Raw genomic sequence first — 26,404 nt, 5'->3', positions numbered from 1 at the left:
GTGAGTATCTTGTCATGTAAACTGTTTAAAGACTCATTATTGTACTGACAGGTTGACAGAGTTAAAGTCACACATTTTTTTGAGGACAAGTATCTTATTAATATGATCATGGATGTGGTATGGCAAGAAGGCCTATATCACAATGTCAATCTAGAGAGACTTGACTACATATTTGGTCTTGCAGGCACTGCAGTCCACAATGCCCTCAAGGCATTTCATGAGGGCATGTATGAGAACATTAAAGCATCCACTGATCAATTTATGATACTTACAACTCAATAGTGATGTTGATCGACAAGATACGACTTGATGATGCATTGAGGGAGCAGTACAAGTCTTTGTGCAATCTTATCATTGCTTGTGGACAGGCAGACTTGGGACTGTAGATTATATGCATTTGTTTCTATTACTAGCAGATAATCATATTTGCAATAAAATTATCTACACCTGTCTCTGAATAGCTCTACAATATAATAATCACTGTTTCTCGCACATTTTTCATGGAGCTGAGTTAACTTAAGTGCAATAAGTACTAAAAAGATATGTGAGCCGACATTAGCTATTTATGGCTCCCAGAAAGTACCTCAAAGGTGCATTTGCAGATTTTGGCTTTTCAGATGTGGTATGCAGGATATGACATGTTCTTTGCTTGTATGATGCTATTTAAGTCTTGTTTCACCTAGACACTTGTTATTGTGTATGAGCTCCTTGCTATCACTAAGACCATCTGTATTGCATCTATTACAGAGAACTTGGCTATTACTGAAAAGGTCCTTATTTAGGAAATTACTACCAATGCCCAGAATCTCACCTCCTATGGTGACCACCCTTTTGTTATGGCATATATTTTCAAGGAGTTAAGTAGCTTGTGCTGATGTTTTTGAATATATTATAGTAATAGTATATACAATAAATTATGAGTTTGAGGATTTTCAATTAGACTCATTCTTAGCTTCAGTATTAGAGCTAGTATTTATCTGATATAATTTAAAAATAATTCAAAGTACATTCAAAAAACAATATCTGAGAGCAGAGAAGCTAAGCAATGTCTAGATCTAGTCAGGCAAGGTTACTATTATATAACAGCAATTATCTCTATACAGTGGTTTAAAAAGTATCTAAATATTTGCATATTTTCAAGTAATTGAATAATAGTAAGTCAGACCCTAAATATATCATATAGAGACTAGACACAGTTATATAAAGCCCTTAATTGTAGTAGAATAAACTAAGATTGATGTATCTAGATACAGTTAGTCTATATTTCAATTTTAATTAATGAGTTACTTATCAACAATCTTGGATTATAATGTCAAAAACTGCACAAACAAATTCCTACAAAATCTACTATAATATAATCAAGTGTTAATGTTAGATTTTAACTAATTGCTACACAACACTGTGAATGTTATAAGTTACCACAGATGGCTGTACTCAGCTAGAGTACTACATTATTTTTAGGGTTTTGCTAATGGAGGTCAGATACCAATACTAGAGACAGAGAGGGCACAAATATTAAATTAGCCACAGTTGAAGGAGCTAGGTTGTGCTGCATAGTGTCAACAGCCAGAAAAATGTCCTCCTTATTCAAATGAGGGCAAGAGCAGCTAGTATTTGGGTCCTAGTAGGCCACAGTTAGTAGCATAAGGAACAAGGAGCATAAGAGCTGCCTTGCTCAAACAGGTCATATCAGTAACAGGGCCTTGAGGCAGACACTGCTAGAATGACATATAAAGTATCCTAGTATAGTAATTTGATTAGCTACCACCCTCTATACTGCCCTTGCTGCTAGGTTAGTATGATACCTGCACTTATACAACCTAAGCTCTATAATATATTACCTCACCTACAATAGATGACTTCTTATTATTGGATGCACAACTATGAGAAACAAGAAGGACAATTTTATAGCCAGAAATTAATGTTCCATAGACCAACTATAAAATGGAATCCACTTGTCATTTTCAAGCATATAAATCGTTTTGAGAACTTGATAAAGATATTCAAATAACTGCTCAAGGAATCATCACCTGCTGATTGAAATTTCATTCATGACATTTGGCTTAGGCAGTTAATCAATGCTAACCGATCCCATTCGCGATTGACGAGAAGATGAAGGCCATTATGAAGCCAGATGGCTTGACGCCTTTGCAGACTGAGATCGAGGGGCATGACAAAAAGCTCAACAAGTTCTACCAAAAGGACTCACTCGTCAGGCAACAAATATTCGGCACCATCACGGATAGGCTGCTCCTGCACATCCAAAAATTGGATCATGCGTCTAGTATTGGGGACGAGATATGTCTTATCCACGAAGGAAAGACGGAATTAGTCCAGGTCAACCTATGAAGACGCCTACAAGACTTACGCTGCAATGAGAGTGGCAACATCAAGGCGCATTTTTGTTAAGACCATGCACAAAGGGTAGGACTGATTCAAAGGGGCTTGGCTTCAGCTCATGCGCTGCGCCCCTTACCCGAGTATGTGCCCTTAATTTCAGAATGATGTCCGGAGAAAGTCCAAGGAAGTCCGAAGGACATTCGGACAAGCATGGGAAAGTTCGGAAGGACTTTCCGGACGAGTGCAAGCAACTTCCGGATGAGTGCGGGAAAGTTCCGGAGGAACTTCCAGAAATTACCATGGAGTTTCGTCCTGATACGGAGATGTGTAATGGCTACTCAGGACAAGTCCTGAGTAGAAGCAAACAGAGGAAAGGCTGTAAGGACAAAGTCCGAAGCAGAATAGGTCTGGAGGACTGCGTGAAAGTTCCGGAGGAACTTCCAGAAACTCGGAGGAATGGAGGAATGGTTGGGCAGAGGAATGGAGGAGTGGAGGAGCAAAGGTTCAGAGGAGCAGAGGAGCGGAGCTCCGGCCTAGGGAATTCCTCCCTAGGCCTGAGATAGATATTGACTTTAAGTTGGAAGACTAGAACTGATGTGAAGACTTAGAGTGGGATCTAGTGTGAGGACTATATGTGTGTAATAATCAGACTAAGGAAATACAGGAGTATCTACAGGGGTTTATATACTACTGAGATGCGAAGTCCGAAGCTATACAAAGCTGTGGACGGAGCATATAGAAAAGTCAAACACTAGTCTATCGGAAAATAAAGGGTGGAAATGAAATGAGGTACGGAAAATGATATGGTCTAACCGGAGTAGGAACATACAAAGGGAAAAGGCACAGAAGTTAGATGCAGGTCGGATCCGGATGTTCAGAAGTCCGGAGACAGGTGATTACCATAAGGGGATGAGTGCTGATTTAAGGTTTGGATTTGGATATGAAGCATAGGTCGGATCCGGAGATCCAGAGATGTGGATATCAGATCTGGCATCCAGATATCAGATACAGGAGTACAGGGATCTGGATGGATAGAGGATTGGGTCTGGAGACATGGACAGGAGGTCCGGAGGTCCAGATGAGGTGTGGGAACATCGTCGGATGTAGGTCCGGAATGTGGGATGTGACATTAGGGCAATAGGACAAAGGATGAATGAAGCAGGCTAGCTGCAGAGGTATGGAGGTCTGATGTACAGAAATAAAGGGATCTGGATCTGGATCTGTGGATGTGGATGTGCAGAGGTGCAGGGATCCGGATGGGTAGAGGACAGGAGACATGGATAGGGCGTCCGAAGGTCTGGATGAGGCGTGGGAATATTGTCGGATGTAGGTCCGGAATACGGGATATGACAATTTCGCCGAACTCTTGAGGCTGCGCGAGTCCTTGGCTGGGATGGGATCTGCCATCGAAGATTGCGACTTTTATGTGATTCTCCTAGGCTCCTTGCCGGAGTCTTATAGACCCATCCTGTCCTCTATTAACACTGCAGCCAGAATAATGCAGACACCACTCACCTCGAACGAACTCATGACCATGATCAGCGAGGAATATGAGCACTGTCAGTTGACAGATAAACGTGGGTCCAAGAAAGGTGGAAATTCAGCTCTTGTGGCCAAGTCTGGTCCTGAGAGGAGTAGGAGGGCCGGAGGTGTGACAACAGAGAACACCGATGTTACCTGCTTCAATTGTGAGCGAAAAGGCCATTATAAATCTGACTGTTGGAGGCCGGGAGGTGATAAGGAAGGCCAATCACCAAAGCAACGCCAGAGGAGGTCTGGACGCACTCCAAGAGAGGGAGCTAATGCAGCCAATTCCTCCGAGCCTGACAGTGTGAGCAACTACACATTTGCTACGTCAGATCTAGCCACTGTTGCCAAGCAGTTCAACGTACCAGTTGCTCGTCGCAGCGCCATAGTTGATTCGGGCGCCACTTCCCACTTCTGCCCTGACAGATCCAAGTTCCTCGACTTCGTCGAAATAGACCCCCAGGACATGCACCCTGCCGATGGCTTGGTTATCAGCACCATAGGAAGGGGTAGTGTGAAACTGGACTTACCAAACGGGAAAGAGTGAAACACCGTCACCCTCCAGAATGCCCTCTATGCCCCTAAAATGGCATTCACCCTTATATCGACCAACCATATAATGGTGGCCGGTCTAGCAGTCCATTTCGAGAACTGAATCAGGATACTATCCCCCAGGCCCAAGTGTACTGTCATTGTGACCATTCCACAGGTAGATGGCCTATACAGTGTGGCTGCTCAGGCTAAGCATCATGTGAACCTGGTAGCAGGGAAACTCACAGTCCATGCCATCCATAGGGCCCTCGGCCATATCTCACAGTCTGCTGTGAAGCATGCTGTCGCCAAAGGACTCGTCAAAGGCATCATCCTTGATGTCACATCCGGAGAGGAGTTTTGCGAAGCCTGCACGAAGGCCAAATCTGCCCATCAGCCGTTTCCCAAGGAAAGCATCAGACGTGCGAAAGCATACAGGGAATTGGTACATACCGATCTTTGGGGACCTGCCCAGACCACGAGTTTGGCCGGCTCCAGCTACTATATAAGCTTTACCAATGACTACTCCCGCGAGACCCAAGTGATGTTCCTGAAACACAAGAGCGAGGCATTAGAGGTGTTCAAACAGTACGAAGCGAGACTTACCACGCAAAACAATGGACTGTGCATCAAGACCCTCTGATCTGATAGAGGGGGAGAATACTTGAGTGCTGAGTTTGACGCCTACTTGAAGGAGAGAGGTATTACCCACCAGCTAACAGTCCACAATTCCCTGCAGCAAAACAGCATGGCAGAGTGCCTAAATCGCACGTGCGTGCTATGCTACTTGGCAGGGGTGCCCCAAAGTTTCTGTGGGCAGAGGCCATAAGTTACACTGTCTGGTTGAAGAACCGACTGCCATCTAGGTCCATACCGGGACACACACCTTATGAGCTTGTCCATTGGGAGAACCCAGACCTGTCGCTCACGCACAAATTCGGCTGCGAGATCCTTGTACATGTGGAGGGCGCCAGGAAGCTTGACTCCAAGGCAGAGAAAGCCTTGTTTGTGGGGGTGGATAGAGAGAGCAAGGGATATAGAGTCTATTGGGAGGGTAAGAGGCACATTTCTGTTGAGAGAAACATAATGTTTGTACCTCTGAGTGTCTATGTTGCTGATGGTATCCTGGCCGAGGGGGAGTCCAACCCTACAGCAAAAGTTAACACCTAGGAACTGTCAAAACAACACGCACCTGCCCATCCCCAGCCACCGGCAACTCCTACCAGACAAAATCACCCACAGATAACTCCACCAGCACCCAGAACCACTGGAGTACGACCTCCACCCGGATACTACGCCGCCCTAAACGAGGGGGAGATGGCCAGTCTTGTAGCTGAAGACCCATTCCAGCCGGCAGAGTCAGACTTTGAGGATGAGAGCATGCCCACTCACCAGTATGCTATGGCTGCTGTAGAGCCAGAGGTAATGCTCCACCAAGCCCTAAATGGACCTGATGTGGTCGAAAGGCAAGAAGCCATCGACTATGAAATTGGTCAGCTCGAGAAGTTAGGCATGTGGATTATAGTTGACTCACCGCCAGGCGCAAACCTTATACCGTGCCACTATGTCTTGGCCACAAAACGCAGACCAGATGGTGAGAAGCTCAAGTTGCGAGCTCGGCTAGTTGTGAACGGTCAATGTCAGAAGTACAGAATCAACTATTACAACACCTTCACTCCCACGTCCAACATCTCAACCATTCGAACTGTACTCGCCATGGCAGCCCATCGCGACTGGCATATCCACCAGGTCAACATCAAAAATGCATATCTCTACGCCGAACTCAAAGAAGATATCTACATGCACGCACCTCCAGGATACCTCAAGGCTGGAGATGAGAGGAAGGTTTTAAAGTTGTTGAGGAGCTTACTGGGTTTGAAGCAGGTGGGTTTTGAGTGGGCTGAGGAATTGGCAGGAGCATTTACGAAGATGGGGTTCACGCGCTCGAAGGTCAATCAGGACGTCTACTACAAGCGTCAAGAGGACGAACACACTGTTATTACCATGTCGGTTGACGACATGGCTGTCACCTCCCAGCACCTCCGCCATATAGAACACTTCAAGGACGAACTGAGTCAGCACTTTGAGATATCGGATCATGGTGAGCTTACCTGGCTTTTGGGACTCAAGGTAGAATGAGATTGCACCGCATGCACCATCACCTTGTCCCAGAAGGCCTACGTCAACACTATCCTCGAACACTTCCACCTCACAGATGCCAAAGCCATGCAGATGCCTATGGAGGTAGGCACAGTCCTATCAGATGCTCACTCACCCGCTACACATGCTCAAAGTGAGGCCATGCAAGATGTGCCCTATCAACGGGCCATCGGGTCTGTGATGTATGCTGCAACAAGCACACGACCGGACGTCTCATTTGCCATTGCCACACTCTCCCAATTCATGCGCAATCCCAGATGGGAACACTGGAAAGCTGCGAAGTGTGTGCTCAGATATCTCAAAGGTACAAGCACTTACAGGACTGACCTTGGGAGGCATGGAGGGTGGACTAGAAGCCTACGTGGATGCAGACTGGGCCTCTGCAGGCGCACAGACACTCAATGTCCGGGTACCTCATTCTGTTGAACTGGAGGACCTGTAGCCTGGAGCTCATGTAAGCAGCCCTTCATAGCCCTATCAATGGCCGAAGCTAAGTACATCACCCTCATGACAGTAGCTCGTGAGGTACTCTACTTACAGCTCCTGTTGGACGAACTCTACGGCATCAAATAAGCCCCTACCCCCATCTATTGCGACAATCAAGCCGCCATCGCCCTTGCCTCGAACGGCAAGTTCCAGTCCCATACTAAGCACATCGACCTCAGGTATCACTTCGTCTGCTCCCATATAAAGAACAGTACCTTCACTCTCTTGTACTGTCCCAGTGAGGACAACATTGCAGACACGTTTATCAATGCATTACCCAGGCCACGCATCCAGAAGTTTCACATGTTGATGAGCTTGGAAGACTGCACTCGAGGGGGAGTGTTGAAGTCCAAAGAACCGAAGGCACTGGGAGATGAATGATGTCGGACCAGGTACGAGCGCAGCATTTGTTGATGGCCGAGTTTATTTTATGTTTCACATTCATATCAAAGCCCTCTTCCTATTCTTTCTGTCCTATGTTAAAAGGACAAGTCTTCATGTCCAAACATCTCAGTTTCTTCCAAGACACTGAGATAATATATTCTTTGTTAGCTCGTCGCTCCCACTCGAGTCCCTCCGATCGCTAAAAGTTGACCTGAAATAGTAGTTAGTACGTTATAGAGTCACACAAAACCAAAGAAACTCACAAGTGATGAAGGAGACACATTCACAACAGACAAGTGTTGACACAAAAGAAATATGTTTGTGGACCAAAAACCAACCACAAATGTGCATATGACATGTTCCAGCAAACAAGAACAAATCAACAAACCATACATCAACTATTTACATTTCTCCCATAGTTCATTTCTTTCAACTTCAATCATATATACCATTATTACCCATCTTACTTTACTCTACTACATTTTCTGTGCATCTGACCTTTGGCTACTTGCAGACTGCAGTTATATCAAGACCACAATATCATCAAGTAAGTTCTTTTTACAACCACTTCACAATACTAATTCTTTGTATATTTATTTCCAGCTGTAGTTAATAACTGGTGTGCTATCAAAAAGTTTGATAGTGCACCTGAGGTCAGTCTTTTTACAGTGCTTCGCATTACTAACTTTTTGTATGTTTATTCAGTTGTTGATAGCTGGCACACCTTAAAGGTCAGTCTTTCCATTCTGCCAAGTGGCTGACTTTTCTTTAGTTGTTTAGATATATTCTTGGCTGTGCATATCCCCAGGGACTGGCACCTTTAACTTTCTTTTTGGCTATTCATGTCCCCAATGACTGGCGCCTTTATATGTCTGTTTCTTTTGTCAACTCTAATCTACTAACTTGCTTTCTAGCTTTATATATAAGATGCATTGAATTTTCTAACTTGTTTTTGTTTTGTTTTCAAGTCTGCTCTGTACTAACAGTGTTTTTTTTCTAGCTTTCTCTCACACATTGCCTGGTAGCAGTTTTGTTCAGATAGATGTCATTTCAATATTCAAGATAATACTGATTTTCACCATAGGTTTGATGGTCTGCACTTGATACACCTATCATCTTTTTTTTACATGTTTAATACAGATAGAGGCAGAAGTTGAAGCTATGCTGAAAGATAAGAACATAGGATTGTTCATTGTGAGGCAAGACATTGAGAAGATGTCAATAGTTTGCCCTCACCACCAACATCTCTATCATAGCCATTAGAGTAGTTCTTCAGACTAACAAGATTGGAGTACATCACTTATGTGAGTACCTTTCCTAGTCCTCTTGGCTTTAAAAAGTAAGTACAAATATAAATTTGTAATGATATTACAAGCCCATAATAAAGGAATATTAATGATAGCACTTGATTATGGCAGCAAGATCAAACATAATGGCTATAATCAGAATAAATGCTGAATCTTGTATAAATATGGTATAACTATTTGATGATGTGAGACTCATATATACAGTTCATGTGATGGCAGTAGATGAATAAGTGTGGTATTAAAGAGCTAGTTCAGTTGCTGATAAAGTAGCTAATACAAGCAATAGGATGTACTAAACTCAGTGATACATAATATATAGGGAAAATTAGATACATAACTCTGTACCCTCAGCATTATAAAAATATTATTGATGGAAGCTATAATATGTAAGCAAGACAATAAGCTCATATGCAAACTTTTTGCAGCTGGACAAAATCTAATCATCCAAATGTTCATTATTCATCTAATATCATCCTCAAAGATGACCCCAATGTGATATCTACTTGAAGTTGAGACTTAGCCATGAATTAAAATTGTTTGACTAGCTTTATGCCTACTTTTGGTTTTCTGGTAACAGTCAGTCTGATTAAATCTCCATGACAGTCCCCCCAGTAAGTCATCCTTCATTAATATTGGTAATCACTGATTCTGACGCTGAAGCCACAGCCTTCTGAGCTTCTACCCATAGAAGAAATCAATGAAAACCTTCTGACCACTAAACACCATGACATTTCCAGAGCACAGACCCTACACAATATATGCACCAAATGCATATTTTCTTAATTGCAAACATATATAAAGTATATATCTAAGATCTAATATCTAATTTCTAATTTCTAATTCCTACCAGTCAATTCATGAGAGTTCCAAGCCAAACATATATAAGTTGATGTGAAAAAGGATAGATTATGGCTGTATCTAACTAGTCACCTCATGATCTCATATCTATATAGGATAATATGACTTTGGCTGGCTCAGATATAAGTCCAAATCATAAAAGGTTCCTATATCCATTGCTAACCCTTCCTAGTAAATAAGACCTATCTGTGAGTTCAACAACTTGTCAGTAGCTATATCCTATTGTAGGTAGCAAGTAGCTAATTTCTTTAACTCGAAATTATATTATAGTATTTATGGAAGCTTAGGTTGTGGATATATTGGTCCAGAGAGAGCTGGAGTAATTATGCTTTAGAGATGCTAGTGGTATAGTCATTTCTTCTAATGATTAAGGCAGGTATATTGCTTTCAGTGGAGCTGACAGGTTATGGATGTTCATTATTGCCTAATTACAATATATAAGAATAAGAATGACACTTAAATTAAACTCACAGTCTCTTCAAATAGATTTCCAGAAGTTATACTTTGAACTTTTTCTGTAGATAGGAAATTATAAGCCAGCTTTATTTTCTGCTGAATTTTGCATTGGTTATTGAAAAAGAAGTGTGTATTAAAACATAAGATATCTCTAAACCCTAAAGATATCATTTGACCTTACAATCAATGGCACATTTTGTCTAAAAATAATGCAAATTAGTAAAGAAATACTAAACAACATATTACTTACTGTAGTGGCCATTACTACTGGTCTAGATATAGGTATTATGGTAATCTGTGACCTAAGAATGTCATCTTAGAGTAATAGCTTCAGATTGCAGTAGAAGTGGCTAATATGTATATTGATTATGATAGGATTCATGAATATCAAAATAGTAGCTGTCTCAGTTTCTTTATTTATTTTGATAATATGCAAAAAGTAATTGAACAGATCTAAGGAGTTGTATAGCTTATCTCTGTATCTTTCTATGAAAAATTTGTTAATTTTCCTTAGACATGAGTGTGTTTGACTCAATTTCATGGTCTTTGACATTTGTCTCTCCTCTTGTAGTTAATTTTCCTCATTATAAGGACATTTATAATATATTTGAGAATATCATCTATCAAGACTATACCTGGTTGTCACAAAAATTAGTGAAGTATGATGCTGAATTTAATGAATATCTATTACTACCAAACCTACTAATTTACCTTGCTCACAAATGCCTTCACACAATTTTCAAGATTTTCTTTCTCTGTGTCTGTAGTTTGTAGCAACCAACCCTCCAAAAACATCTTCAGTACTATTTTGTGTGCCCACAAGAAGATGGTGCAATGTTATAAGGGTAATTTTTTGAAATTCAGTTTTGGAACTGCTAACTTATTGTTTTCTAAAGTTTCATAAATAAAGCTATTAATATTATTATGTAACATTATGCTACTTGAAGGATATGAAAAGTGTGTGGTATGACAGAGTTATGTAAATATAAATAAAAACTGGGCAGATCATTGACTGGAGAGATATCTCATTGTTCTGATGTTGAAGGACATGTTTTGGACTTCAGCTTCACAGGTCTTGGTCTTGGTCTTGGCCATTTGACCTCAGGTGCCATGACATTAACAGGATTGACTCTCGAGTGCATCCTGGGCGGGATTTTTCTTTGCCCATCAGTGTGTCTCCGTTTGAGTGCTTTCCAGCTTTTGAAGCTGGCCAACATGGCCACCTTACCCTCGGTTACTTCATTCAGAACGGCAGGGCTCATGTTGAACTGCACAGGATAATGTGTATCAATCAAGTGATTATAATAAAAAGCTTACCATCAGGGTCAGAAGAATTTGGCTTCTTGTGTTTGCCCATGTTCAATGAACTTAGAGAAAGTAGTAGCTAGCTTTTGCGACAACTTAAATGTTCCACACTCCGACATTGCATATATTTTCTAATACATAATAATTTGAACAATTGGTTCCAAAGCAATTCATTTGAACCAAATATTTGACACATGATTGTTTGAATTCAAAGCCAAATGTAATGCTTTGGGTACATATGCTAAAATTGCAGAGGAAATTATTACTAGGCCGCAGAAGAACTGGACCCACTAGTTGACGTGCTAGCTGACGTGCTAGTAGGTGAAAGCCCTGTATCATCAGCATCATCAGATGCAGACGTGATGACCCTTCTGTTCAAAGGTCTCTCCAGCTCAGCCTCATCTCCACCATTGTTCGTACGACTGACACTTGGTGCCACTGAAGTTGTGATGGTACCAGTCACAGTACCGAAAGTGAGTTGTCTTGTACACAGCGACAGACATGAAGGTGACATCGGTCTCCCAGTCGAATACAATCACGCTTGGTGTAAGAAGATTGGTGTGGTCGACAGCAGGTTGTAGGATATCTAATTTGGTGTGCATCATGGACTTGACCAAGTCCATGCCTCAGTTCAAGGCAACACTGATCTGGCCCATATCAAGGTTTGGAAACAGTGTCTGAAAAAACGATGTCAGTACCTATTGGATACGTCAAATAAGCTACCCACTCCATAAGCCACGTGAGGACCGTTTACATTGATGACATCGTTGCCCTCCTTGAGCCAGACAAAGTACTCAACCTTAGATATGTTGATCCATTTATGATCCATCACCTCAATGGGACCAAATAACTTCTCTGCATCCCTGTGTGGTGACAAAGAGCTGTATGGGCGCAGAGATTTGTCAGCAAGTGCTTGGCTGTAAGTAGGGAATTGTCTGAGGGTGTTTGTAATGAGTTTGCTTGAATTTGAAGATGAATAATATGCATATGATCTCGGGGTGAGCAACGAGGACTTTCTCTATCTTCTTGAGGGTGACATGTTTAGATTGAGAAAATGCAGTCTCCATGTACCACAGCACCTCAGTCTCCACCGCCTCTGAGGTGGTAGGGGTTAAAGTGAGTTGCTAATAGTTGATCCTTGTCAGACCAAAATGTAAGCAATCATACTACCATTGGCGTGTGACAAGTACTTACTACAACTTTTTGGTCCCTCTGAGTCACGTTCAGACTGGCCGAATGCCCAGACTGTGCCTCTGATTTTTGAACCATCATTGTGTCACTATCTTGACAATCATGTTCAAGTTGGCATGATCCGAGTACATTGGATTGGATATGCACCATGAATTCGGATATGTCCTCCAAAGGATTGAGCGACCCAGACTCGAAAGAGAGCTGACTTAGACTTGAAGTAGTGGAAAGGATTGCATCTTCCAATCCATGATTGGTATCACAGTGATAAGGCATAGCACTAAGATGACTGCAGCTAGAGGTAAGTTTACACTGTTCAAAAGAAAGGCAGGTGGTCAATGAGGTTTTATACCAACTGTGTTGTCAATACGGCGACCCTGATGGTATACTATGGCCATAGAGCATATTATGCAGCAGGTGGTAGTGCCCTATAGCACCATACCAAGTTTGGTATGTAATCGACAAGGAGCCTGGAGAAGACAGCGCATGCAATCCTTTTGAAACTCCAGACATACCACAAATGGAATAGTAATATGAATATTAATATGAGTTATATCATGAATATGCATGTAATACAATTAGGTACCCTGGGGTTTTCATAATTAGTAATGCTACCACTAGTTCTACCTGTGATTTAGTAGTACATAGACTCATTATATCCTGACCATCAGTATAAGGAATCACGCTGCAACTGAATTGGTTTCTCACTCAGTCTGCAGGCTCATTCAACGATGAATCTAGGCACACAGTATATTGGAAATCGGTGAGGAAGCACCCTTTCAAACTCCAATTGGCCTATTAAACAATTACCTACTAGTAACACTCACATAGGCCCATAGTCGCTTGAAAACCTACCCATGGAGAAAATGAACTTGAACTTGGCTGCTACTAGTACTTTCTGTGATGAAAATCCAGTTGTCCATTGCCCCTATCCTACCATTACTCAGGCCAACTATGACAAGTCAAAGCTCTCTTCTCCTTCAAACTCGCCTCCAAGCTCTCCCCTGTCAATTGGAATATCAGGTATAGATGACTCCCATATCATGGTATTTTCATAAACTCAAATATAATGACTGGCAGAGTCCGGGAGTATTGGTCTCAGAGGAAGACAACAACTTCCCTGTGACACCTGATTCCAAGCAGTCCGGGGGTCAACACTGCCCTACTGCTGATATATCTCACCACCATGAATCAGGTCATACCAGCAGCACTCCTGAGTCAAAGAGGCACACCAAACTCTACCATCCTTACCCCCACTGGCGGCTGTTGTCAGGAGACAGATACCACAATAGTGCTGAGCAGATCTTGTGCAGACAGTCATGTCACCAGTACTCAGAAGGTATGAGCATTGAGATACGCCATATATTGAACATATATAGTTCCTACATATAATTGGTATACCCCTCATGATAGGATCAGGAGGTGTTGTTGAGGGCTATAAAAAAATGAGCCCACCCACCTTCCACTGTGCTATTCACTACAAGGAGGCGGTTTGAGAAACTTTGCGCATGAAATATTTTTATAGAGGCTGGCTGCTTGAGACGTCAAGAAGGCTGAGCATTTTCAACGAGTCCTTGCATCATGAAATGGAAATGGAGCTTGGGAAGGTGGATCAAGAATTGCAGTGGCTAGTGCATGTGCTAGTTGACCGGGGGGGATCGCCATGCATGACTAATGATGATGTCCCGTATATTACTGCAGCTCGAAAAAGCAGCGGGCAAGCTCTCATTTATGCTGATGCTGAGATTGGTATATTTAAACAATTTTCCATTGGAGATACGGATGATTGTGACAACAAATCGGAGGACACCCGAGTCACTGCCTGTTGTAGTTGTAGTAAGTCCCCCATGTACTATTATTAAGTCACCATTACTTATACCATTGACATCATCAGGTAATTGACCTGAAAATGATAAATTCTTAGATAGCTTTACCTGTTCTAAAAACTACATAATATCTATCAGAATTGTACTCCATGTGAGAAAGCTTTATATACCCAGACTTACTTGGATAGAACCCGCCAAATACACAATCATGGCAGTCTAGTTGCCTGCCATCACCAAGATGGTGTAATATTGCCACACCCACCAGCCGTGGGAAAGTTGTCGAGAGTGACAAATATTGCCTAGTTGAGGGTTAGTGTCAAAACACTACAATTCTGCTCTACCGTGATAATCATACACAAGTGTTGACTGTTTTTGTGCCTTTCGCAGTCTCTGGACAGATTTCAACATCTGATAAAGATTTATATGGCTGGATTGTGTTGGATCGCATCACCTACAGCCCAAGGGCGCCAGCACTGTATCAAGTCATGTCAGTGTGATTAACTTATGCAGGCCGAGCTTGACATTGCAGCTTTGACAAGTACTCTATTGACATTGACATTAGGCATGCGGTTACGACACTGGCCTGTGTTTCCCAAGTTCACAAGAGCTTCATCGACGCTGACATTAGGTATGGGGTTACAACGCTAGCCTGTGTTGCCCAAGTTCACAAGAGCTCCATTGACACTGACATTAGGTATGGGGTTACGATGCTAGCCTATGTTGCCTAAGTTCACAAGAGCTCCATCGACGTTGACATTAGGTATGGGGTTACGATGCTAGCCTGTGTTGCCTAAGTCTACAAGAACTTCATTGACTCTGACATTAGGTATGCGGTTACGTGGCTAGGTTGCATTTCCCGAGCCTACAAGAGCTTAATTGACGCTAGCATAAGTTGTACGGTCGCAATGCTAGCTTATGTTGCCCAAGTCCGCGAAGTATGCAATACCAGCAACGAGCGCTAATACACTACAATTCTGCCCATCCTCAATAAGATATGAGTCACCGTGTGTATAGTTAGTGAGTTATTTTATCATCCACAAACTGTTCCCAGATGCTAGAGTCGGCTAAAGGTTTCGAATGCCAGACTGTTTTCGGAACAGGTTACATTGAGCCCAAGTTCGCATAAAGACGACAGCGCAGTACCTTCCATTACCTTGTCATTTTGATAATTTAATTATGGGGCAGAATGTTGACCGTAGGTCTTGCCTTGCAGGACCTGCTTGCATGGACCAATACAATAAAGGGGAACATATTGCCATAATCAAATTTTTACCACTAGAATATAGCGCTACAAGTCAAGAAAAGCCAAGCTGATATTAAATAGGATAATCTACTACAAAGAAGATACTTGAACAAGGGCTACATAGAAACCATGGGCAGATTCAAAGTTTGTTTCAATGCAAGACATTTTTGTTGGATCTTCGATAGTGCACTGTTGGCGGTGACGTTGCGCTTGGCAGCCGAAGAAGCGGGGAAGACTTGGCTGGGTATGTGACAATGTGTGAGGCTTGGTGACATGAAGAATGAGGACATACCGATTCCACCACATCAGCAGTTCATCAACTTCCTTCAACTCGTCAGGGTCTTCCAAGAGGTCAAGGAGACTATGATCAAATGTCTCCAAGTCTGTCATCGTGTCAGTTCTTGAAAACACTGAAGAAGAGGTTAGAGCGAATCGGACCTACAATCAATGTCAACTTGAAAATCATCTACATATCGAAAGTATGGTGCTCGACGAACCTGGGTTGCAACATAAGCAATGGATGCAATGGTGGCAGAGTTCATGCCATGAAGACGAGCATTTCCGGATCACGTAGCTTTCGGTTCCCTGTCAACCGAACTCGGAGACGTGAAAATGTGCTTGTAAGCCTGGCAGAATACAACACAATGGATGAATTAAGTAAAAAGAGACACGACACCTACACATACAAGGAAGCAACTCCAAAGGAGACCACACCACGGATCTTCAGCATCGTAAATGTGATGCGCGTACAAAAAACAGGCCATTGATCTCCGCAGACCAACAGTTCTCCGCTTCGAAGGTGTTCTTTGGTCCTGTGTCCACAAAATGAGGAAAAAAACTTGTCAGGACTACAGATGCCAACAAACCGAAACTTACTGTGAGTTGTTCCAGTCTAATCCGGCGGGACAAAGCAGGGAGCCTGTAAGTTCATGATTAAATCCACGATCGATCTTGGAATTTCTGTGCAGAGGAGGTTGGATCGCCTCTCCTTTTGGAGCGATCCAATCTAATACTGCAGACTTCAACGTTTTTGTGTTGTCGCCTCTTGCGCCTGCGGCTCCCTTACCTATCTAAGAATTGTTAGTAAGATGTCCGATCATATAGGGAATGATGTACCAGCTCTCCGACATGGAGGATTTCCTCCTCAGAACTGTTTGTCAATTGTTCCAATAGGCCGGGATAAGAATCTAAGAGCTGCTCGAAGACACAATGTTCTCGTCGCTCTCTGCCAAAGGTGTCAATTAGCGAGCGAGAAGAAAGATATTTTTTTACTCAGCGGAAAAGTCCTCTAGTGAAGTATTTTCCATTTGTTCTAGTCTTAAGATGCCATTGGTGAGTAAAGCAGGGTAGTTACACAGCGCAAACACTGTTCGACCAAAATGTCGTCCATGGGAGACAAGCGGATCCGATGAGGAGCTGTGGTGACAAGATGAGTCGACAAAAACCTGTGACAGCATTGGAACAGCTCACACTTTTTCCGGGATGCGTATGCGCTGACAGCTGCAGGAGAGGGGCATACGTAGAGGTGGCAGTGTACCCATGGTGGGATAGAACTACGAAAAACACTTTTTGGACTGTGAGATGTGCCTCTGATTGATGTGGATACCAAGGTCAGTGTTATTCGATGTTCTTCATCAAGAGATCTCGCACTGATAATTGCCTAGTAAAAATAGACGTATATTCCCAGCTGGCACCTTTGGCCGCCTTCCAGTACCTGTGAAGAGGTACAAACTTGTTGCTGCAAACATACAATTTCATTGATAAGCGATGAAGATTGACGAGTTCCTCCTGTTCAACTGGAGTGGACCCTCAAAGAGCAAACAGAGTTGTTGAACAAACTCGATGCGTCTATTGGCGACGGGATTGGTGAGAGGGAGTTTTGTGTTCTATTCAAACGCTGCAAAAAATGCACGCGAGTCGGAGTAAGGCCAGTGATGAACCGCCATATCTGTTCTGGAGGTGTGCAAAAGCGACAAAGACAATCATTGTAGTTACATACAGCCTGGAGAGTGCCAATATGTCTGACCAAAGGGTTTACATTGTTTATAATGAACCTAGGCTCAGAGTCTTGAAGGAAAAATGGCCAAAGAAGGTCATCAATGACTTGATCGGAAAAGCACAGACCAGGCGAGCATGGAGATTTATCACCGAGCAACACAAACTAAAGCGGACGAAAAATCAGAATGTGATTTTAAACATGCATTAGACGAGTCACCCTCACTTTGTTACTTCCAATAGTAGTAGTAAGCTCCTTCAAAGAAGGGATGAAAGACTCGTGGACAAATCTCAACATCAGAGTCCAGGAACGTCTTGATACCACACTGCGCCGGAGCATCAGCCATAAAGATATTACCTCCATTGGAGTCATATGTGAAGAAGACTAGAGAATGTTCCTTGAGATATGGAAAATCAGTGTGACAGTGGCCTGCATTTACTGGGTTTAGAGTCAATAACTGTGCCATGGAGGTTAAAAAGCCACTCCACTTCACCAAAAAGTGTAATGATGGAGGCAACAGCTTATTCTCCATGATCTCTGCCTGACACCTGTGAATGCTGAAGTTTGTTCTGAGATGTCTACCCTGCTTAAAATGTTAGTCTTCACCTTGCACGGTCATTGCTATGCTGACCAGTGGATTTGACGTCCAAAGGGAAAACATCGTTGTGAGGGCACGGGTTTTTTTCTGAAGAGATCCCAGTTCGGATCCCCTAGATTCAAGCGATTCTTTCAGCCTCTGCTGCGATCAGTTAGCTAAACGATGAGAAGTGACAAACCCTCACGAGCTGAAATCAGTGTAGGATCAATGCTAATCCGGGTCCCTTGCTTGAGGTGCTATCATTCCAGCTTCGTCTGTGCTGAAGGGTGCCGTCCGTCGACATAACTAACCTTAGGCAGGTTGGGTTCAACTGAACATAGCACACGATGAGCAGGACAACTAATCACAAATTTGACTGTGTTAGACTTGAACAGAGAAAAGGTGTAGCACTCGCTATAGCTTTATTGATAAATTTATTTGCGCCATGATATGTGCGTGTACATAATCGCGATAAAAGCTAAATGTTTTGTTCATGAAACAGATTATTAAAAAAGGAGGGGTGGTGAGTAGAGTGCCTGGAATGAGAATAAGTTCGAGCTCGTGGTCAAAGGCAACAAGCGAAGGAGAAAGGCAGCTGGATGCATGCCAGAAACTTCCGCATGTTCCGTTCTCCAGCGCGTTTGTGGTATTATGTATAAAAATCACTCAGATGACAGTCATGGACCTCATATTAAAGTAATAATATCATACATCATACATTTGAGCTGAAAGGATTCAAGATGTTGTACACTTGCAAAATAAATTGTGCAAAAGCTTCGAGAGTTTGCTAGTTTTGTTTCATCAAAAGGGCTCTCGTGATACACGATACGATGAGTACCACCGGCACAACCGGCATTTGCTAAAATTTAAACTCCATGCTTCAACTTGAATTTCGACCAGCCTGACTGCGCCACTCAATTTAATACTTCAAGTTGCCAATGAGCAGTCCCTCCCAGTACTTGTTTCGCACAATAGCTTTTTTCAGGACTTTGGATTGCCTTTCCTTCTGGCTGAGTTTTCGATCCTGTGTACACCTCTGTTCTCTCGGCTCTATCTGAATCCGATTCCAACATCTTCCTACCAGAATACTTACACTCAGTGATGGCACTCAGAGGTCATTTTGATCTAGGTAGCTTTTTTATTTTTCTTATGTTGAAGTTGTGCGTTAAATTGAAACATGACATACAAGGCACACTTCTGAGTGTCATATGGAGGGTGTCCTATACACCCTCATTTGTATCATCCATGGTTCCATATGAGCGAGTCTTCTTTGGTTGACAGTGCTCTTTGCAATGATATTGGAGGCGAGTACTATTTTTCGCATGCTTGTCTTAAAGACAAGGTATGTGCTACTTCACGCAATCCAAACCTTATCTAACAGCAGAATGACGCGCTCCAGGGCCAGATATCGACACGAAAGCCTGATGAGTTGCATTCTTCCCATATGGAACGCCTTCCCGGACAATAAAGGTCCATGGAAAGCATGTGGTTCAGGCTCACCGATGCAACGGAACTGTACAAAGCTTGACTCCTTCGGATAGATGTGCTAACTTCGCTCCAGTTTAAAAGAAGGGTGACAAGATTTCACTGTCTCCTTATACAGTGAGGGACTATCTTACCAGGCTTACCAGGTAGAGCCTCCTGTGGATAACAACCCCACGGCTGAGGCTTCGGCCCTTCGCAGACACAAGAAGAACATGTGCCTAGCTCCACATGTAAGGAATACATAATTCAGCTGAGTGAAATTAAATCTTCCCAGCAGTGCACAGCTCTAACTGTTTCCCGGAATGTCGCGGTGACCTCTCTGCTTCTGTGCAGTATGGCTATTGGGGCTTCAAGACTATGCAAGGCTTTTGGTAAATATCTTTCCTCTATGGGTCGCTATACTAGGAACTCATGCGCCAGATCATATTTGACGGCCAGTCCTCACCAGTTCAGTTTCCGCTACAAATAGACGTCATCACATGTAATATTATAATGTGAACACAAAGATACAGTAGCATTAGCGTATCCCCGATGTCAATTTGTGTTTCACCTTCGCAGCTGTTCAATGATTCAGCTTCTCGTATAAACATTATCCAAATCTTGAACTCACTAGGCATTGAATTACTCGATGCCTACATAGAACTTGTAGCCATTGACAAGGCCTGTACATGAATTCATGTTTGTTTCCACATCCTAAAGTCTCTCAATCCAGCTTCAACCTATATTAAAGGTTTTATCGTTTTTGCTCAAAGATCACGTCTACCCTAGTGATCTTTGGGAAATCCTCGGGGAGCGCATTATAGAAGCGAAACAGGACTCGATGTTATGACAACACTACATCATTTGCAGTGATAGTCAATTCAAGAAAAAGAGACATGTGATGGTAGAACATCTTCTCATGGAGGAGAGGAGGAAACAAGGACAAATGGAGGTGTCTTTGTATAGCCAGGCCCTCAAACACTTGCAGCAGTACTGGTCGTGTGAGCTTCTTCAACTTGGTGCATGAATCAGTAGTCTAAACACTTGCTATAAAGCAGTCCATTATTCTACGTGTCCAGTTAAGCGGGAAGCCAGATGTTCTTCAGCAACTTCAGGTCATCCTGTAGACTGCAGAACCTGGAGCTGTTCAGCAGCTACGTGAGAGAAATGTGAAGCATGGTTGAAGAGACGACATGCCTATCCCCTCCGGGATGTTGAACCTTCAATGGAAAACTGCTTATTCATGAATGGAACTGCCTCGCCAATACCTGAACTTGCTACTATGCATGAAACCAAACGCACATCTGTCATTTTGAGTGTCAGTGCTTTTAAAAATATCCTCCGCTGTTCTCACTCTCTCTGAAGTGCATCGGACCCTAATTGCCCCTGTTGAACACGTGGGTCACTGTTGACATTCAAGAAGTGTTCTACAATGCATTTTGCACAGAACAAGCTTATCAGGCAGGACTGATGGCACATTTTGTCACCGTTGGCGGCAACTACATCTATCAGCGCAACATCGGATTGGAGGTGCTTATCTTACAGGCCAAGATGTGCCATGCCAAAGCTGAGATAGAGCTCTATACAGTGGCCATCCAAAATGCCCATGAATTCGACTTCTCAGACAACACTAGTGGGCTCTCTAGTCATGTTTTCTTCACTTGCTGATGCCTCTGCAGGTGCTTCGTCTTCTCCCAGTATATTTCTTCTACCTCCTTGACCAGACGAATTGTGTTTCTACGACGAGGACTGTGATGATGTGACAGACAACTTTGACAACTTTGAATTTTGAGTAATGATTCATGAAATATTGGTCGTTACTATTCAGTGATTTCATTCTTCATCTAAATATTTATTAAATCATCATATGAGCCATTGCTAGTAGTTGTACTATGTTCTACAATTGTACCAGGCCTCCAGTCAGAAACAGCGAGTCATGAGTGCGGATTTGTATCTTGAAGTTGCAGTCGCTTGTGTATACACTCATCACGTGCTGGACAAATTGACAAGGTAATATCTGTTCCCGACACCCTGGAGCTGTGGAAGCAGTTTGTCATGGGCTCAGCTGGCTGACTGCGAGCCATAATGAACTGATGCCGCTTCAGATCACTATTGATTGACTATTCAAATAGTGACTCTTAGTTGGCTATTTGTACATGTCAGTCTACTGCTCTGATTTCTATCGATTAGTCTTCTGGGTTATTAGTTTCGCTGGCACCGGTATGTTCTCGCCTTCTTTGGACATCGTGGTGGAGTCCCAAACCTAACACATTTTTCTTGTCTGTCAGCTGATATACCGATCTTTCATCAAGTAATATCAGGTGGCCACCACGAGGATCACAGCACCGCTCAGCGAAGCCACCCATCACGCATGGATATCCCTGAAAACGACAAGACAGAAGTCGTAGTTCTAAAGACTGAGGAAGAATTCGACAGATCTATCGGACGAGTACACACCCATCACAACGACTACACCATAGTACACTTCGTGAACTCCCTGCAAGAAGCAAGGATGAAGGACCAAACAGGAGAGGTGTTCAATTCGTCTAGTTTTAGGAGAGGGTGCAGATCTATCTGGCAAAAGCGACTTCAACTTCATGAGAATCAAGGTATGCGCCTGTTGCTTGATGTGTCAGTACTCGCAAGTATGGGAATGCTCACGCCGCATCTAGGGCATGACTAAATACACTCCTTGATCTCCCTCCGTCCTCGAACAAAAAAGCATGTGTCATGTGTGTCAGATCGAGAGAATATCTGTTCATCGACAACAAGAGCCATGGATCGCCTTATGACCCCCATTATAAAGACCATCCTGCCCTTCATGTATACCAGGAGCTTGCGCATATTTCTCTAGGGGTGAGACTTAGTACTGTTTACAGAGGCGATTCATTGATCACATTGAACTTAGTGTATGCCTCTTTCTACGATGCTGTGGGAAAAGTAATCAGTGGACAAGCAAGGATTGATCAGGGCCGCCAACAGAGCTAATAGTTGCAGTGGTATGTCTTCTTCTGCAACCTGCTAGCTTTTGGCTGATGTAGGATCGTCCTTAGGATGAAAATGTTCTTTGTTGCGAGCACATTCTTGACTCCGACGATTCATTTGTTCAAACTTTGATTGACTGAGACAATATACACGACCTCTTTGTAACTAATGCTAATGCCTGTGCTAGTCGGCGGTCTGTCACCCTGTGCAGACTAGGGATGTCAAGATTACCACGCCTGACATCAGTTCACAAAGTGTAAATCTTCATAGAATCGGCTCTATGGTTGAAGAACTTAGCATCAGTGCGCCGCTCGACATTCTATGTGTCGAAAACGAGGCTGAAAATCGATACTAATTGTACAGGTCTGTCTGAAAAGTTTGAATTCCACACCATGGACTAATCATCTCCATTTTCTCTGGGCCCCATATTCTTCTATTTACTCATCTTTGCCTTCATCTTCGCCTGAGCAAGGCAGTCAGCTTGTTACTAAATGGAGGACACGTCAGACATGTAAGGACAGAGGATTTCAGAACAAAACACGTACTACAGAATATATATGTCCGCTGAATATGTCACAGCAGGTGTGTCAGGCGTTCAAATTACAAGAAAATACTGGTAGCATTAACTTGAATTTACAGTAAATTCAGAAGCTGCTGACTTCCCTTGCAGCACTGACTTGAACACCTATACTTAGAATCGAGTTATTGTGCAACGCACATCAAAGCAGCAAGAAACTCATGAGGCATGATGTACTAAAATTCGTCAATGGCGTCATTGTTTATTCCAAAAGCTCATTATAAAATAGCGAGGTGGATGTTGGTGATAACCATCCATTAATGGGGAACAACAAAGCTCCCCTTCTGCTAGTAGAGACCTGTGAAACAGGGGAGGTGGAGTCAGTAGCCGGGCTCAAAGAACGACTGAAACTTGCGGAAACAGGCTGTGCAAGACTTGAGGAAATGTATCAAACGTACAGGCTTCATTGGTTGGAAGAAATTTATCGAACAAAGGTGCTGGAAAGATACGCACCACAGGGAATCAATACTTGCCCTCCGTATCAGATTCCGTGGAACGCTCCTTCTCCAGCTCAAAGTATATATTGTAATTTAATTAGACAGAACACATGGGCCGGATATCCTGGTTGCCAGTCGATATACTAGCCCATTCTTGGCCGCCACTCAATCATGGCCACTCCGCCAACAGCCAAGAGACTTGGCCGCCACTCAACCATGGCCATACTGCCAACAGCCTTCCCATTCATACCACATACGCTCATGATAAAAGCTTCATTTCATCTGCCAAGTTTGGACTACGCTTTCCAGCTCTCATGACTGCCGAGGGCACCACTTCCAGAATTCCCAGCAAATGTGGCTTGTCGGCCCTCCAAATCGCAGCATGGATATCAAAAATCATATTTTTTGCAGTACTTTTTAAGGTCAGATGGTGGAACCTTCCTTCCCTCACAATCGGCAGGCCTTTATTAAAGTGTCATTGGTTAGGATTCCGACAGGATTCAAGTGACATCTTACCAACACCATTCAATCATTGATTCTGAGGCGCTGTCATAGTGCAACAGGGCGAAACGGCAAGTCTTAGCTTCCGTAATCAATCTCGCTAACTTTTGAGCAGTTTCATGACAGGCAGGTGGAGAGGTGATGATAGAGGAGGGTGAAGATGGTGGTTCCATTGTGCACAATGGTGCAGAAGAATATGTTTCCTTTTCTGCTTCAGCGAAACAGCAGCTTTTACCTACATCATAGTGGCTGGTTCTGCCGTCATAATTTGTGCCATGGCCCAGCGTAACCTGCCGCCAGAGGTTTTTGGCCTGTGGGAACTTGATGCTAAAACTGGTTGACCCATTGGCCAATACTGGCGCCAACTTTGTCTGTTGTGTTGCCAGTATTGCTGAATTCTTTCACTGATCTTCTACCGGTAGTGCTGGGGACAATTAACGTCTATTACCGTCCTTTCAGCTCCTTGTAGCTCTTTATGGATTCATCGTCAGGTCCAACACCTTTCCAATGCACTTGTGCTCGGGAGTTCACACAGGAGAGTGCTTACACCAAGCATCAGCACTCGTGCTTGAAAGGCAAGAAAAGGCTGTTCTCCGCTTTATCTAAAGCAAAAGAGCTTCTCGGCTCTGTAAAATGGTCCCGGACAGATAGCAGTGGCAGATGTACTTCAAGTACGCTATTAGACCACCCGCTAGTACCATCGTCGTCCTATGACCAGGTCAATGAGATGTTGATGGTAGAGACTTCTATTGTTCGCTCAACTCCATCAGCAACGCACCCCGGCGAGGAAGTGTTGTGTGATTCTTCATCGCACAGTGCACCCACTTCTGCATCTCATCTGCCAACGGAAATAGACGAGGGATTATCGCTAGCCCAGCGTAGGAGCCGACGCACTGGTGTTCCTATGCTGCTGCATTATAGGCAGTATGATGATGTGCTTCTGCAGCCTCCTCCGAGTGTTCCTTCCAGTCTTCCTGGCAAACAGCTGGAGTCAAACCTACCTGAAAATTTTATCGATGCATCTACCAGGGCTCGTGCATCACTGCCAGCTCCTCCTTTCCGCACAGCGAGAAATGTTTTTGGCCTTGTACGCCAATTCTTCTCCGTGACTCCCCCGTCCCATGACCCAGAAGAGGTTATAAACCTGCAAGACATCAGTTCTATCCCGGCTAGCACTCCGGCAGAACCGCCTGTCCCTGCCGAGCCTCATGATGCCTTGTTTTATCCATATCCAAATCAATCCTCATTTGAGCTTGGCCATTGGTACTGGAATGGCAGTGTACAAAAATCCCTGCAGAGCTTTAAGGAACTGACTGACATAGTCGGATGTCCGGATTTTGATCCAGACGATGTCCAAAATACGCACTGGGATAAGATCAACTCGCAATTAGGTGCGAGTGTTGATGACGAAGGAGAGGAATGGGAAGATGAAGACACAGGTTGGCGTAAAATGCAAGTGACGATTGAAGTTCCATTTTCTCGAACTACAGCTCAGCCGGGCACTCAACCTTATGTTGCTGCAGATCTTTATCATCAACCTCTGGTTTCCGTTATTCGTGAAAAGCTCTCAAATGCTCAGGACGATGAACTCTTCCATTACAAACCTTACCAGCTGTGATGGAGCGCCCCCATCTTCAACACGAAGTCAACATTCAAGGAGAATTATACACGTCACCGGCCTTCATGGATGCACACTGCGAAATTCAGCAGTCTCCTGGAGAGCTGGAATGCAATTTACCCTGTGTTGTCATCGCACTTATGTTTTGGTCGGATGCGAAGTACTGCCGGTGTCAACCATCTTGCAATCTGGTGAATCATGTCGCATACTTTCAAAAGGTATGATTGTCATTTAATCATCCTCTTCTACATCATAGTTGACGTCTGACAGCTTCCAGATTTATTCAAAGATTTCGCGGGTACTTACACCCAGGGCAAGGGAGTTGGTCGCAAATGTGCAACTCATTGCCACCATGAACTATTCCAAACTCAGTGGAGGGTTTTTTTACTTGATCCTGAGTTTTTAGAAGCATATAAACACAGGATTGTGATCAACTGTTGTGATGGCGTCAAACAGAGATTTTATCCGCGAATATTTACCTATTCTGCTGACTATCCCGAGAAGTAAGTTATTAATCATGATCTGGAAGATATCGCAACTGACGAAAGTCAGAGTTCTCGTCGCAACCATTCGGCAACTGGGGGGTTGTCCTTGCCCGCGATGTCTAGTACCAATGGGACGACTTCAAAATCTAGGAA

At 43.4% G+C, this 26,404-nt stretch overlaps 3 protein-coding genes across 3 annotated transcripts; 2 read left to right on the top strand and 1 right to left on the bottom strand.

Moving 5' to 3' along the window:
• Positions 1-15,701: 15,701 nt before the first annotated feature.
• On the bottom strand, positions 15,702-17,152 carry F5891DRAFT_1130222 (uncharacterized protein; the record flags this gene model as incomplete). The annotated part of the gene is made up of 10 exons (XM_041364494.1): positions 15,702-15,727; positions 15,775-15,851; positions 15,904-16,049; positions 16,205-16,237; positions 16,292-16,332; positions 16,362-16,423; positions 16,488-16,681; positions 16,728-16,836; positions 16,884-17,027; positions 17,082-17,152. 10 exons carry the CDS (start codon positions 17,150-17,152, stop codon positions 15,702-15,704), a joined length of 903 nt encoding a protein of 300 aa, XP_041222302.1.
• A 2,287-nt stretch (positions 17,153-19,439) lies between these two features.
• Positions 19,440-22,331, top strand: F5891DRAFT_983324 (uncharacterized protein; the record flags this gene model as incomplete). The annotated part of the gene is made up of 9 exons (XM_041377312.1): positions 19,440-19,526; positions 19,816-19,899; positions 20,003-20,040; positions 20,519-20,667; positions 21,096-21,281; positions 21,328-21,345; positions 21,839-21,868; positions 21,961-22,257; positions 22,285-22,331. 9 exons carry the CDS (start codon positions 19,440-19,442, stop codon positions 22,329-22,331), a joined length of 936 nt encoding a protein of 311 aa, XP_041222301.1.
• Positions 22,332-24,623: 2,292 nt separating this feature from the next.
• On the top strand, positions 24,624-25,766 carry F5891DRAFT_1192847 (uncharacterized protein; the record flags this gene model as incomplete). The annotated part of the gene is made up of 1 exon (XM_041367659.1): positions 24,624-25,766. One exon carries the CDS (start codon positions 24,624-24,626, stop codon positions 25,764-25,766), a length of 1,143 nt encoding a protein of 380 aa, XP_041222300.1.
• Positions 25,767-26,404: the final 638 nt, after the last annotated feature.

The sequence above is a fragment of the Suillus fuscotomentosus genome (assembly GCF_016647785.1).
Source record: "Suillus fuscotomentosus strain FC203 chromosome Unknown F5891scaffold_53, whole genome shotgun sequence".
NCBI classification, from domain to species: domain Eukaryota; kingdom Fungi; phylum Basidiomycota; class Agaricomycetes; order Boletales; family Suillaceae; genus Suillus; species Suillus fuscotomentosus.
This window is presented reverse-complemented; position numbering and strand designations above follow the sequence as displayed.